The following is a 14333-nucleotide window of genomic DNA, read 5'->3' on the forward strand; positions in this document are numbered from 1 at the left end:
GCAATATTGGAATCTGTTTTGATTAGATAATTTCATTCTCGAGCTTTCTTTTGTACAATGAAGCATGCTAAAGACAAATTTCTTCCATATAATTTAATACATACCAACTTATACTTTTTTTTAAAAAGGATAATTAATTTTTTATTAAGTTGAAACTGTAGCATAAGGTGTTGGTAGTTTTTAAGAGTGGTAACTTTTTAATTAATTTTTGTATTGATTTATAGATTTTATATATAAATAAAATGTCTATACCAAAAAATTATATAAATAAGATGTGAGTGATATGAGTATATAAGTACTGAATGAGTATGAGAATGAAATTAAAGTTACTACCAAGGTAATTCTGAGATTGATATATGTATTTTTTTTAAATGAGTATGCAAATTAATATTATAGTATCCAGTCCATTATTATTGTTAATTCTTTTATCAATTAATTTTGTAAACTACGTCACAAACTGAGAGGTTTTATGTCGGTCAAAGTGGTGAAAATTGTTAGTAAAAAAATGACAGAAGCACCAATTTGCTCTAGAAATTTTTTATACTTACGTAGTTAAGTTACTAAACTAAAACCTAATATTCAGATGAGAGAGTTTTTATTTTAGCCTAGAATAAATATTAATAAATAGAAAAGTGTCATTTTATAAGTATTTTGGATGAAATATTAAATTAGAATACAATTGGTTGTTTTTTGTGTGGCTAAGAATTAGAATACAAATTAGGTATTATTATTCTTTTGTATGACCTATGATTAAAATGGAAATAAATGGACATTGAAAGACGTTGGAGCCCACGTGAGTATTTATCCTAGTTCTAATTATTGGTTTATTTTTTCGGTGATTTGATTCCATTCGTACAATCCTGTGTGATACAACGCTAATTTAAAAATATATTAATTTTTCTATTGTCGTTGGATGCGCGTTCTTTCCTTCCGACAAGGTGATAATAGTTTTTTTTTTCCTTCAAAATATCATTGTTTTATTATAGATTATAATTTCTTACTGTATTTTTTGATTAAATGTTTATTTTATCATTATTTTTTTTGAATAAGTGTTATTTATCATTATTATAAATTATATATAAGTCAATATCAATTAATATTGATTACGCTAAAAAATATCGTACGTTACAATCGGCTATGTTATATTGAATTGTTTACGTTATAATTTAATATACCTCGTAAAAAAGCTATTAACTTAATAAATTTAGCATTTATTAATTTATGAATATTTAATGTGATTTAATAGTTACAATAATTTCTATTAATGTATGGATGTGTTATTTATTTATGGATAAATACTCATTTTACTTTTTGAAAGTGTGTGATACAGATAATTAACTCTGAAAAATAGAAAATTCAAATTAATTATTAAATATACAAAAAATATGATAAATTAATGACAGACAAAATTGTAAAAACATTAATCAACTCAAAAGAAGTAACACATCTTTATATAAGATTTTATAATAATAAGGAATTATCTCTTCTTCTTCTTCTTTTTTTTTTACTGCAAAAGGATTATCTCATGTCATTAAAAGGACATCATTAATATAATTGGGGGTATTAAAATAAGTTTAAAGATCTCTAGTAAAATGGAAAAATTTGTCATGAATTTAGACTGAGAGTTACAACCATATGAATTGTTTTTATTAAAGTTTTGACCCCAAAATTCAGTTTGTTAGGTTTGGAAATATAAGATAATATATAAGATTTGTGAAAATCTTACTCTCAAAAATAAGTTAGGAACAAAACATTGAAAAATCGAGCAACAAAGTGATTTTATACAATATATAGTTTAACTTTGAAATTCATGTCTCCATATAAATTATCTTAGAATTATTTATTTTTTGGAACTACTAATTTATTTACTATTGTATTATTGAGATAAATGTAAAATCTAATGACTGATACGTATTCTAAAATTATTGTGATAATTCTCTGCTAATAAAATTATTGAATGATAAAATCGATAGAGTGTGAACTCCAAAAATTATACTGTTGCATGTAAATTCATTTCTAATATATATATATATATATATATATATATATATATATATATATATATATATATATATATATATATATATATATATATAAACACATACATACATATTGTCATTTTTATCTGTACGCGTTATGGTTTGAGTCTGGAGGTGTTTGACCCTTGACAAATTATTTTTGATGTTGGTTAGATAGTTATAATTATAGTCATTATGTTGTCTGTTTGTTTATGTGACAAGTGGTTTCTAATCAACTTTGACTAAAAATGAGTAGAATTCCTCTATTTTACTGTTGTTTTAATGGAATAATAAAGATTTTAATTCTTGACCAACAGGAGTTAAAAGAAGGAAAATTATAAGTGCTTTGAAGGAAAATTGATGCAAAAACCTTGAAGAAAAAGTTGAAAATTGAGACAGCTCGCTTAACGCACAAGACAGGTCCAACGCGTCAACTCACTTAGCGGCCAACTTGAGCTCAATGTGAAAAATGCCCACGAGGAAGCCAAAAGGCGCCCTTAGCACGAATCCCTCGCTAAGCGCGTGATCTCTGTCGTACTCACTGAGCTCAGACACTACCGTGCTTAACGCGTGATCACATCACCATACCTGCTAAGCCTAGAAGGGCGTGCTTAGCGTGACGTCACGTGAGTTTTAAACTACCTTAGGCCTATAAAAGGAGTAGGAAGCAAAGGAGAAAGACACACTGAGGCTTAGAGTTCTCTATTGAATACACTAAAAGCTTGAGCATCTCTACTAGGGGAAACCCTCCTTCTTTAGCCATTCTCCCCTCTTCCTTTATCCATCCATTTTCTTCTTCCATCCCCATTAACCCATAAAGTGTAAAATCTCTCATGGAAATGAGAGACTAAACCCCCTTGTTGGGAGCCTGACAGACCAAACTCTTGTAATGTAACTCTTCCTTACTATCTATTTAATGTAATTTCAGTTTTTATTGTTCTTTTCTGTACTTTATTGTTGTTGATTGTGGTCTGATCATCCATACTCATGCATTGTTTAGGAAGTAATACATTGGAAAATGGTTATTTTCTATAAAACTAGGAAATGACATTTAAATGAAATCATTGCTAGGAATAGAGTGATGTTTGTTTAGTCTATTTCATGCATATTTAATCTTAATGTGATTTACTATTTTATCTTTGCAAAGGAATTTGGGAGAGAAAATAGATAAATTAGGTTCTTCCTGCGGGAACCAAAGATAGAGTATCATAGTAGATGCGGGTGGATGTTGATGGATTGACAAGTGCACCAATGCGTCTCAAGTAGTAAAGTTAAAACGGAAGTCAAAGTATCGTATCCTCATAGACTTTGTTTATACTTAGGTAGATAAATATTTAATTAAGAAAAAGATTTGGAAAAAGGTAGTAGAAAACAGTAAATTAAATTGCTGAAAATTAAATCAAATAAGAAAAAGAATTAAACATGAATTTAAATTAATTAATTAAAGACAGAAAATATGATAAAATCCAATAATATTGTAGAAGAAAATTCAGAAGATGAGAATGTTGAAAACTTAGTCTACCATAGCTACTCTTTAATGTAATGTTAATGATTTTTCTATATTTATAATTATTCAAATTTACACTTGCATCTACTAGTATACTCTAACTTTGATCCCCCGTACAAAAGAACCTAATTTATTTATTTTCTCTCCCAAATCTCTTTGGAGAGCTAAAATAGTAAATTGTATTAAGAATATAGATGTATAACAGGCTAAACAAATATCAATCTATCCCTAGTGATGAATTTATTTAGATATTCTTTCTCAGTTCTATTAGAAAATAACGTTTCTCAACACTACTCCTAAAACTTACCATGCAAATGGGTGATTAAGTCACAAGCATTAATATTAAGCGCAAGAAAAAATAATACAAATGTAATATTCATAAATAGATAGAAAGAGAAATTACATCAAGAGAAGTTGATTGTTAAGTTCTCAAAAAAGGAGATTTAGCCTCTCATAGTCATATGAGACTTTACAATAATAAGAGGGAAATATTTAGTGAAGGGGAATAAGATAAGAAAAAGAGATGGAAGGAATAAATGACTTTTAATGATTACTTATCCTACTTCTAGCCTTTACCTTTCATAAGAGATTATATTCTCTTGAAATTTGTGTCTTTTTTTTCTCTCTCTTCTTTTTTATATATAGTATATATTAGCGGACTTTTTGCACTAAGTCTATCTTTACTTTTCTTACTTAGCCTGCTTTCCTTAATTAGTCATGTTTTCCTTAATTAGTTTGATTTTCTTAATTAACTCTGTTTTCTTTAATGAGCTCATTTTCCTAATTATTTATGCTTTCATGGGTCTTATTTTACTCACTAAACATCGTAAATTTATCACTTTTAATATTCTTTAAACAAAAACTTATGTTAATTTAACAATTATTTGCTCAAAAAAGAAAAATTAGTAAAGAAAAATTATAAATTTATATATAATTTAATCTCAAAATATACTCATAATTAATAGCAGTATCATCTTATAATAAAAAAAGATGAGAAAAACACAAAATGTATTTCATATTAAGTTTTAAAATTAAGTAACACTACCTTCATTCTATTCATAAGATTTAAATTACAACTTAGAAGGTGTAATTGTTTGTTTTTATAACATCTAATTTATTATGTCTTTTATATTAATTATTTTTAAACTAAAATATTCCCAATTAAATAAGGGAGAAATTATATTAAAAAAATAAGAAAAAATGATAAATATTAATGATAATACTATTTTTGAATAAATATATAATTTTAAAATAAATATATTATTATTAATTAAATTAATTATTTTTCTTGATGTTGATGAATGAGATAATCAAGTGTTATGAATAAAAGTAGTACTACTATTTATTTAACATGAAAACTTAATCATAATAAAAATATAATTGCCATTTTCCAAGCTTTGTACAGGTCAAAAAATGCTGCATAATTCCAAAAACCCCAAACCTATAAATACTAAACTATTGAGTCACTGATTAATGCTTGTTATAAGTGATAACTGCTAATGGACGCCAAGTTCGGAAGCCTCTTCGAAACCATCGGAAACTTCTTCACCGGCGGTGAGCAGATCCCGTGGTGCGACCGTGACGTCATCGCTGTAATTCACCTTCATTTCCCTTTCCATTCTTCCATCAATCTCAAATCCAAACTTTCCTTTTCCCCTCTTATTTTGTTTTTAGTATTTGGTTTTTGTATTTTATAACCCTAGTTTTGCCATCAGAGACATTTGAATATGTTAGGATTGATGATTTTTCTTGAATCCTGATTGGGAACATCAACACTGTTGCGCCTTGAGTCGATTCGCGTCTCTTTTTTTTTTTTTTCATTTTTTGTGTTAATTTGTGGCTGATTTATTTTGCGTTAATATCTAATTGGATGCTTTGAATTGATAATTTGTCGTACGAATTTCCTTAAATTGATCTCGGATCTTTGTTTTCCACATTATATAACCTTTGGTAATTAGATTTTAGAAATTTGCAAATTAAATAGAGGAAGTGGAGAAATTCTATTAGTAATTGTCTTTTAGATCAGTTATGGCGGTAAGAGAAATGAAACAACACACTCTTTGGTTGAAAATGATTAAAATTGTGTGGGTCCCACACTTTTTTCAATGAACTCTACACATGATTTTGTAATTTTCAATCAATTTTAACAAATAGGAAAGTATGTTATTTATAGTGTGTTGCTAACACTACTCGTGGCAGTAATGGTAGCTGCAGGGATTGCAAATACACTGTTTGACTTGTTGTCATAGGTTGGCTATTGTGTTTGCTGTGATGAATTGGCTTGCATTGGGTGTAGGCATGTTTATTTGTTTTTCCTTCTTTCAGTCTTAACTATTTGGCATGTTTTGAAGGGCTGTGAGAGAGAAGTTGCAGAGGCTGCTAATGGTGACTCTGAGGAGCGGAAGAATGAGAGTATAATGAGGTTGTCATGGGCTCTTGTTCATTCAAGGCAAAAGGAAGATATTCAGCGTGGGATAGCCATGCTTGAAAGTACTGTAACTTACAGAATTATGTCTTTGTAGTATGCCATTCTGATCTGCTTTTGTAAAATTGTTTTATTTAAAACTTATTTAGTTAGTATTTTTTGTTTCATTCTTTTGGTACTAGCCTTTTATAAACTTTTGAGAGAAGTTATATTCTCTGTTTTTCTGATGCTTCAAAAATCAGTTGCATGTTTTCGGTGTCTATTATAAAGGTTATTCATGGGTGCAGCAGTTTAAAAGACATCTTATTAATTTCATGTTTTTCGTTGATTGAGCTTAATCATCTTTTAACATTCATTCATCTGAGAGCCCCCTCTTGTTTATCCTTGGGATTTCATGAGCCATGCCATCTCAAAACCTATAATGTATAATTAATGTACTAGTCTGGGGTGCTAGCTTGGATTTCTCAGCTCATTATAACAAAATTAATGTAATAACACTCAAATCATAAGACAACTCATTGGTTCATTGTGAGTTGTCTGATTATTCTGCCAGTCTGATGGAGAGTTGGAAATTCACCAAAATAGCATATGCAATGCAATTATGTCTGGGCCATCAAAACCTCTCTGAAGTAGCCGCTGGGTTCATTGTGGTTTTCTGTGATTATCATGCAAACTTTAATGTAAGACGGTGAATTTACTAAACTATCATTTGCAAGGCTCGTATTTAATCAAGGCCTTTAAGATCTCTCAAATTTCCTACAACTAACTCTGTTCACTCCATATAAATATCACTGAAAATATTGTTCTGTGGTTTAACCTGCCTTGAACAATGCAATTGAGATTTCTTCACTAACGGACAGCATATTTAGCCTTTTAAATTTTCTCTTCTTTTCTATTTTAAAAAAGGATAGCCTTGAGATGCTTATGCTACTGAGTTCTGGCAATTGGCACTATGACCACAGCCTCTTCCCTTCTTTCTATTGCTTTCCTTGTATAGCGTTACACAGAGATGTTTGATGAAGTATTCTGACCTTTATAAGCTTGGCTAACCTTTTACATCCTTAATTATGATTTGCAGCTTCCTTGGGCAATGATAAAAGTCCTTTGCATCAAAGAGAGAAGCTTTATCTTCTGGCTGTAGGTTACTATAGAAGTAATGACTATGGAAGGAGCCGGCAGCTTGTGGAGCAATGTTTGGAGGTCTGTCTTCCTCACTTGTAGATAGTAGCTAGAAACTAATTTTCTTACTTTTCCTGCTGGATTGTCATTTCATATAATGCTTCTTTTTATAGATAGTGGATTTTTATCTACAAGCCACCATAGAACTTGTCATAGTTAATTTTCTTTTTATAATACTATCTACAAGTGATAGACGGTAATTTTGTTCACTGCATGTTATAGATAATGGATCATTGTGTTGGTGTGGTGGGAGCCTAGGAATGTGAAGACCCATTGTTATCCTTATGAGATATCCAATACCCACGGTTTTGATTTTATGTTTGGAGATTTTTTTTCAACAATAACTGAATTTCTTTTCATTTAGCTGATACTTAATCTATATATTACTTTCGTTTTTTTTTTCATTTTTTGAAAGTTGTCATCCTATTGGGAGGCTGCTTTTTTTTATTAATATGTTATTATTTGCAAATTAGTAGGTTATATATATACAAGTCCAGTATTCATAGTCAGACGCCAGATTTAATTTTATCAGTTAATGCACATAACTTTTTTTGTAAAATATCTTAGTTGTTACAATGATGTGGTACTTTCTTGAATATTGTAAGCTAGAAAGTCTTGCACAGACAATGGGCCAAATTTGAACTCTATCATATGGGTTTTTCTTTGGATACCATGCAAATTGCTGGTACACCCAGTATAACATGTGAAATTCTGGTTTTATCCTTCCGTAAAACTGATATGGATTGCTAATCCGTAAGTCTTATGCGGATTGTCAATTCGTATGAGACTTACGTATGATTTTTATTTACAATTTATATATGTAAACAAATTAATTATTGGATAAAAATTAATTTACAAAATTTATTATGTAAATTTACATGTGCATTAAATATATATTAGAAATTTTAGTGTTATATATAACGATATTAATTATTTTATAACATAATTGACATATTAGTTCAGTTGGTATGAGACTTAGAGATTGCCAATCCATATCAGTTTTACAAAAGGGTAAAACTGGAATTTCCAATGTAATGTTATGCTAGGTATACCAACAATTTGCATGGTGCCCAAAGAAAAACCTTAAACACCATGGCATGTTTGGGATACTATGCATATACATCCATGGACTAACATGAACGATTCTCTTTCAGCCAATCCTTTTTTTTTTTTATTTCTCTCGATTTTATTCTGACCTCTTGTTCTTGCAGATTGCACCTGATTGGAGGCAGGCACTATCCCTCAAGAAAATAGTTGAAGATCGAATTGCTAAAGGTATAACTCACTTGTTTCTTGAGCTGTTATCCCTTCATTATAGCATTAACTAAGGAATTGCAAATGTTCGTTGTATCAATGCCAGATGGTGTAATAGGAATTGGCATCACTGCAACAGCTGTGGGACTTATAGTCGGTGGCATAGCTACGGCACTGGCCAGGAGGAGTTGAGAATCTTAAACGATTATTTCCTCAGAAATAATCTCAACCGAACAAGCTTAGTCTCTTTTTTGTTTTACTTTCTTCTGCAAATATGTTAAAGTCAATGGGAAATAATCCTCCGTTGACAACTACTGTTGTCAAGTTGTCAACATTTTTCTGTTTGTTAAAAGGAGCATTTTTACTGAAGAGATGATTTCAAATTTCCCTTTACAAATGCAATTTTTTTTTAAAAAAAAATTCTAGGTGGGTTACACATGCCGTACGTGGCAATAACCTTAAGCCACTGGATGTGTAAATCATTCAATAGATATGTTTATTGATAAATAAATAAAAACTATAAATGCGGAACCTTGCATAAAATGGCTCACTTAAATTATTAAGTTCATCTCGTTTCAACTAGTCACTTAAGGTATGCTTCGATGTTCGTTTGAAATGCGGTGTGCGAATTCAAAGATAAAGCTAATGATCCAGAATATCCGTTTTGCAAAAGAAAAAAGGTTTGGATGCTTCTCAGAAACAGAGATTGACTCAAACCTAGGTTTGAATCGGAAATCCAAACATACACTTAGAAGGCAAATCTTATTCCTTTTGCTGCTGCAGGGGTTGAGGCATGGATTCTTATTCCTTGATCAAGACCAAGGCTTGATGAATATGAATACATGCCCAAATAATTTATATTAAAAATTTTTTTTAAAAAAAAAATAAGAAAAACTTTATAATAAATGAAAATGCTACAAGGACACATTTTCTTCACAAATGCACAACCAGCTAATGTGGATGGATAAAGCTGCTTAGGTATGTTTAATAAGAGTCTCAATAAATGAATTTGACTTTTTTAAAAAAAAAACAAGGCAGGTTTAATAAGAAGCTCTTGAATAAATTATAATTAACTTAATTTCATGTGTAAAATTAGAGCTTCTTTTATAGAGGCAACCACTTTGCATGTTGTCAACAACAAAAGCCTTATCTCCCAAGGTGAGATCGATAATATAATTTGAAAAACATCATCCAACTTAAACTTGTACGGTTAATGTAAAAAGAATAAAAATTGTGAATGGAATTGTTCAAAGCGGATTGTTCTTCAAGAGTTTATGAGAGAAATCTTACCACTAAATTTACAGAGTTCAGATCATTAGGATTGATTAGCTGGAACTCATGCAAATATAAACTTAAGCATAATACAACAGCTGAGTACTACTGAGTTCAACCATCAAAAATACGAGAGAGCACAAGAAACTATCACCAAACATGCATCTGGGTGATTTCACCACTATAGGTAACCTTAACTACTTGCCCCCTCTCGAGTCCATAATATCTTGCAATTGCATCTGTCAGTAGCATGCGGGGAAGCTGAAAACAACAAAACTTAATTTTTGTGTTGGAATATGAAAAATAAAACTGAAATAAGATTCATGGAATACAAATTATACTATAGTATGTATATGTGATGTAATAGAAAAATAAAAAATGAATACAAAATCTCAGTATTTCATATGGCTACTGTAAGGTCTAATTCAGTAATCCACCATAAATAATTTAAAGTAATACTGAGATGATCTAAATTCTAAAGCACATTTAATCATAGCCAATATGTTTCCGTGGATAAAACTTATACTTTTTCACTTGATAGCATTTCAAAATAACAAATCATATTAAAGCATGAATGGTGTGCTTATGCTAACTAGCCAACTACCATTATTAAGTTTAAATTATACTAGCAGGCTATATAAGTAACCACAGCAATGTAGCACATATCTATTCTAGACAAAATTTGAGTCAATTATCAAACAGTAAAGTTTAGTAATGAATTAAATGTGAAATCAATTGTTGCTGCTGATTCCCAACAGAAATTGGTTTCTTTTGGTAATTTCAAAATGCAACTTCCTTTTATCTACGCAAGACTCTAAATCTCAAGTGCAAAATCTTAACGAGTACAAAAGACTTAATCCATGACTGACATAGGCTTTTTTCCCAATTTATATCAACTGACCTGCTTTTCTTTGATATTGTACTTCTTCAGGAGATTTTTCTTCTGCTTATCAGTCAGCACCTGCTGCTTTGGCTTCAATACATGCTTTGTAATATTAACAAGCAAGTCTGTGATCTAAACAGAAGGGAAAAAAAGGTTTCCATGAGTTGTTGGGCATGAAACTGATAATTTTTGTCAGCACAGATAAGAAAACTAGTCAATAAGTTTCATATTAGAAGAAAAATAAAATTGCATACACATGATTCATGATGTAAAAAAAACTTCGTACCCCATTGCCCAGAGGCTCTTCGCTATGCGAAGGTATGGGGGAGGGATGTTGTACGCAGCCTTACCCTTGCATATGCAAAGAGGCTGTTTCCGGATTCGAACCCATGACCAACAAGTCACCAAGGCACAACTTTACCGCTGCACCAGGGCTCGCCCTCATGATTCATGATGTAAGTATTACATAAAAAAAATAACGGGCTCAAGGGTGAAGGGAGAAGGGAGGGGGGAGGTCGTGATTTTGAATCTCCCTACTGACATTTCCAACAAAACTAACAAACTAACATTTACTGATAAAAAAACATAAGTGACGATAATTAGTTAGTGGATCACCACTGAAGCAAATCTGGATACAAAATGAAGCCATTCAGGATGAGATGCCATAGTTACTCAAAATCTGTAAGCATCACAAAACTCAATGTTGTCTTTAACAAAAATTGCAAGCCAAAGGTTTCTTCGTTGACAAACTCCCAGTTTATGCAGAATATCAGATATATTTGAAGCATGATCAAATAGGGATTTCAGTACATATATATCCATATTTATGATATCTGCGTTTTAATTTATCATAACAGTTCAAATAAAAAGTTTTCTATCACATGAAGAAATTTTCAAATGGGGAAGATTGTATCGCTACTTATGCTATATAATGATTGGATCTCTCCTAATAATGAACAAATGAATGGAATCCTCAGGAAGTTTCCAGGCTTCTAATCTGATTTTAAACATATGCTGGCTTCAAAGAGTATAAGGAATCATTTTCAATTTTTTCTTCTTTCCCTTCCACAAAGGAACAATTTCAAACTACATCCTTATTCTTTACCACTTAAATAGTACTAGCTATTTTTTTAAGTTGTGTCTTCATGCAATTAAAGACACATACTCTTCTAACAACATTGTCTGAGTGTCCATGGGTTAGATTGCTAGCCAAGCATAAGTGAGTTATGATCATATTAGTAGCCAGGCCTTAAAATGACTAGATCAAGAGAGCAAGCCATGGTTTCCAATTGAGGAAAAAGCTCTTGATTTCAAGAAATCAAGAAGCACTGAGAAACTGATGAAAATCAAGAGAAAATGAATGAAAAATGAGAGAGAGAGAGAGAGAGTCAAAGAAACCTTCTGTTGTGAAATCATTAACTGAATGAACTTACTCAACTGTGGAGATTCTGTTACACTAATATCATATAGCGGATAGAGTCACAGGCATATAGAAGTCACATAATGGTTAAAATATATGATATATATCAATTATATATGAATAAAATTAAGTTGTATGCAAATAAAAATAGAATACATAAAAATTAGCATAATATTAACTCAAAATTTCAATTGGCAGGAGACTTGCCAGAGATGACAAGAGGATGCATGTGACCACAACACTCATAGCGGCTGCAATAGTAGACAGAGTCGTAATCATGGATCCGAGAAATTCCGCTATGTAATAGCGCTATAGCGGTTATTTAACAACACTACAGCTAAGCATAACCGAACTGAATATTACTCAAACACCATGAAATATCTGACACAAATACCTGTTCAACATGGTTAACCCAACTATTTCAAATGGCGTAGCGCAGAGGTCAGTAATGAAAAAATAGTGTCAACTGATCCTGTTAGAAATCCAACAAGTAATTTCATTGTGATCCAACAAAAAAAAAGCAAATCAAACAAAACCAATCTCTAGAACAGCTATCAGAAGTACGTAAGACAGAATTACAAACCTGGAAAATTTCAACCTTGAAGGAGAAAAGATTGACTGCTTTCAAGGCCTGGCTAGTAATATGATTCTCCACTATCAACATGAGGCCAGTCAAAGTGTCTCTATTAATAATCTGCCCCGCAATGTTCTGAATGGCAGTAACTTTCACAACACCTGGCTCACAGAATATGACTAAAATCTGAAATCATCAACAATCAAGGACGAGGACTCCATATTACATTACTTTTACACAAAAACAAGCACAAAACATGTGAAAAATTTCAGTAGCAGTGCCCATGAACTGGTGTGTGTTGAGTGAGCATTAACAAAATTGATTTTGGATGAAATTGATTTCGGTTAAAATTGATTCTAACGTAATGCGATTTGGATTTTTTTATCCTAAAAATAAGTTAATAGTAAAATTCAGTGAATTTTTTTTATATAAAGCAAAAATTAACCAAAGTTGCTTCAACTCAACATTAATCATGGACCAAGAATCAATTTTTCAACATGAACCCAAACATGTGAAATCTACCTAAAATCACATTAGCTGGTATTTCAAATTCAAATTGGTTTTGGGTAATTCAACAGGAAGCCAAACACACACTTAATCCCAATGCGGTCCAAGTATCTGTTTAGTTTTACAAAAATATCAGGATTGATTTTTGTTTTTGGTTTACACCAAGGATATCTCCCAACCAATAATGGGAGACTAATTCCTTTAGAGATCGTAGACACCATTGAAGTGAATTCTGCCTCTTCCAACAAAGTCCTGTCCATTCAAATAGTCACAAATCAAACCCCTAACAACACGCTACCCAGACATTTACCAACTGTGCTGGACGTGATTTCAGTACAGTTACAGATGTTCTTTTGCCTTAGTTTAGAAAATTCACATAAGTTTTTCATCAAACTTTGCTCCCAGAGTAAAAAAAAATGATAATATTAAATCACTTCACCCCCAAATCAATTTAAACTAAATTCACTTTCTTTCAAAATCAATCTTACAACCGCTCACCTAAACATGCGCTATATAAAAACTGAATTTTTCTCAAGATTCTACGGGAAAGACATTGAAATAACGAAAATGAAGAAGAAAAAGAGATACCCTTTTGGAAGAGTTGGTGGCATGAGTGAGGGAGAGGCGAAGGCGATCAGGGTCCGGGGATTGACCATGCATGTCGTGGAAATCAGAGAGAGAAAGGTCGATTTCGTGAGAGGGAATGGAATAGCCTCTGTTTTTTAGCATTTCGAGAGTGGTTGTGCGAGACAAGTAGTATCTGTGGCTCTCCACGATGCCATCATCCACGAACTTGCTCAAACACCCTTTTGCTTCTTCTTCTTCTTCTTCTTCTTCCCCTCCCACTCTCACCCACTCCAACAACCCATTCTCTGCTGTGAGTGCTGCTCTTCCGCTGCGGTTCTGTTCCAAATTTTAATGGATTGCTGATTAATAAGAATTAAATTAAAATGACACATATGAAAGAAAGCATTTACTGTTTGAGATTTCAGAAGTTGACTTTTTCTATTTTCAAATCATTTATCCCCTTTCCACATAAGTGGTCTAAGTGTTCATTAGTTTCAAGTTAAAAAATTGATTTCATATGTTTGATATTAAGTTGGAGAAGAATTTAAAAATTTATATTAAATTTTACTTATAACTTAATTTTATAATAAAGATATTCAAACGTAAATCTGTAAAGAAATATGCTGTTAACTTAATGTAAAAGAAGAAAGAAATAAGAAAGCCCTTTCAAATTCTTACGTTATAAAAAACTAACATTTGTCAAAAATAAATATAAAAAAAAGATGTT

At 31.2% G+C, this 14333-nt stretch overlaps 2 protein-coding genes across 2 annotated transcripts; one reads left to right on the forward strand and one right to left on the reverse strand.

Moving 5' to 3' along the window:
• Window positions 1-4997: 4997 nt before the first annotated feature.
• On the forward strand, window positions 4998-8751 carry LOC100306722 (mitochondrial fission 1 protein A-like). The gene is made up of 5 exons (NM_001248531.2): window positions 4998-5117; window positions 5877-6015; window positions 7029-7150; window positions 8341-8404; window positions 8490-8751. The coding sequence occupies exons 1-5, from the start codon at window positions 5025-5027 to the stop codon at window positions 8573-8575; spliced, it is 504 nt and encodes a 167-aa protein (NP_001235460.2). The 5' UTR covers window positions 4998-5024; the 3' UTR covers window positions 8576-8751.
• Window positions 8752-9599: 848 nt separating this feature from the next.
• LOC102670224 (DNA-directed RNA polymerase V subunit 5A) lies at window positions 9600-14026 on the reverse strand. The gene is made up of 4 exons (XM_006605144.4): window positions 13628-14026; window positions 12542-12718; window positions 10557-10670; window positions 9600-9916 (listed from the first exon to the last, which is right to left on the reverse strand). The coding sequence occupies exons 1-4, from the start codon at window positions 13766-13768 to the stop codon at window positions 9806-9808; spliced, it is 543 nt and encodes a 180-aa protein (XP_006605207.2). The 5' UTR covers window positions 13769-14026; the 3' UTR covers window positions 9600-9805.
• Between the last annotated feature and the right edge of the window lie 307 nt (window positions 14027-14333).

The sequence above is a fragment of the Glycine max genome, chromosome 19, assembly GCF_000004515.6.
Source record: "Glycine max cultivar Williams 82 chromosome 19, Glycine_max_v4.0, whole genome shotgun sequence".
NCBI lineage: Eukaryota > Viridiplantae > Streptophyta > Magnoliopsida > Fabales > Fabaceae > Glycine > Glycine max.

Bases quoted from the DNA above. Each gene is read 5' to 3' on its own strand.
- LOC100306722 (NM_001248531.2), top strand. From the start codon at position 5,025: ATGGACGCCAAGTTCGGAAGCCTCTTCGAAACCATCGGAAACTTCTTC. The intron at 5,118-5,876 runs GTAATTCACCTT...CATGTTTTGAAG, and splicing joins GCGACCGTGACGTCATCGCT to GGCTGTGAGAGAGAAGTTGC. The intron at 8,405-8,489 runs GTATAACTCACT...TATCAATGCCAG, and splicing joins TGAAGATCGAATTGCTAAAG to ATGGTGTAATAGGAATTGGC.
- LOC102670224 (XM_006605144.4), bottom strand. From the start codon at position 13,768: ATGCTAAAAAACAGAGGCTATTCCATTCCCTCTCACGAAATCGACCTT. The intron at 12,719-13,627 runs GTATCTCTTTTT...TGATGATTTCAG, and splicing joins CCACCAACTCTTCCAAAAGG to ATTTTAGTCATATTCTGTGA. The intron at 9,917-10,556 runs GTCAGTTGATAT...TGTTGTTTTCAG, and splicing joins ACAATATCAAAGAAAAGCAG to CTTCCCCGCATGCTACTGAC.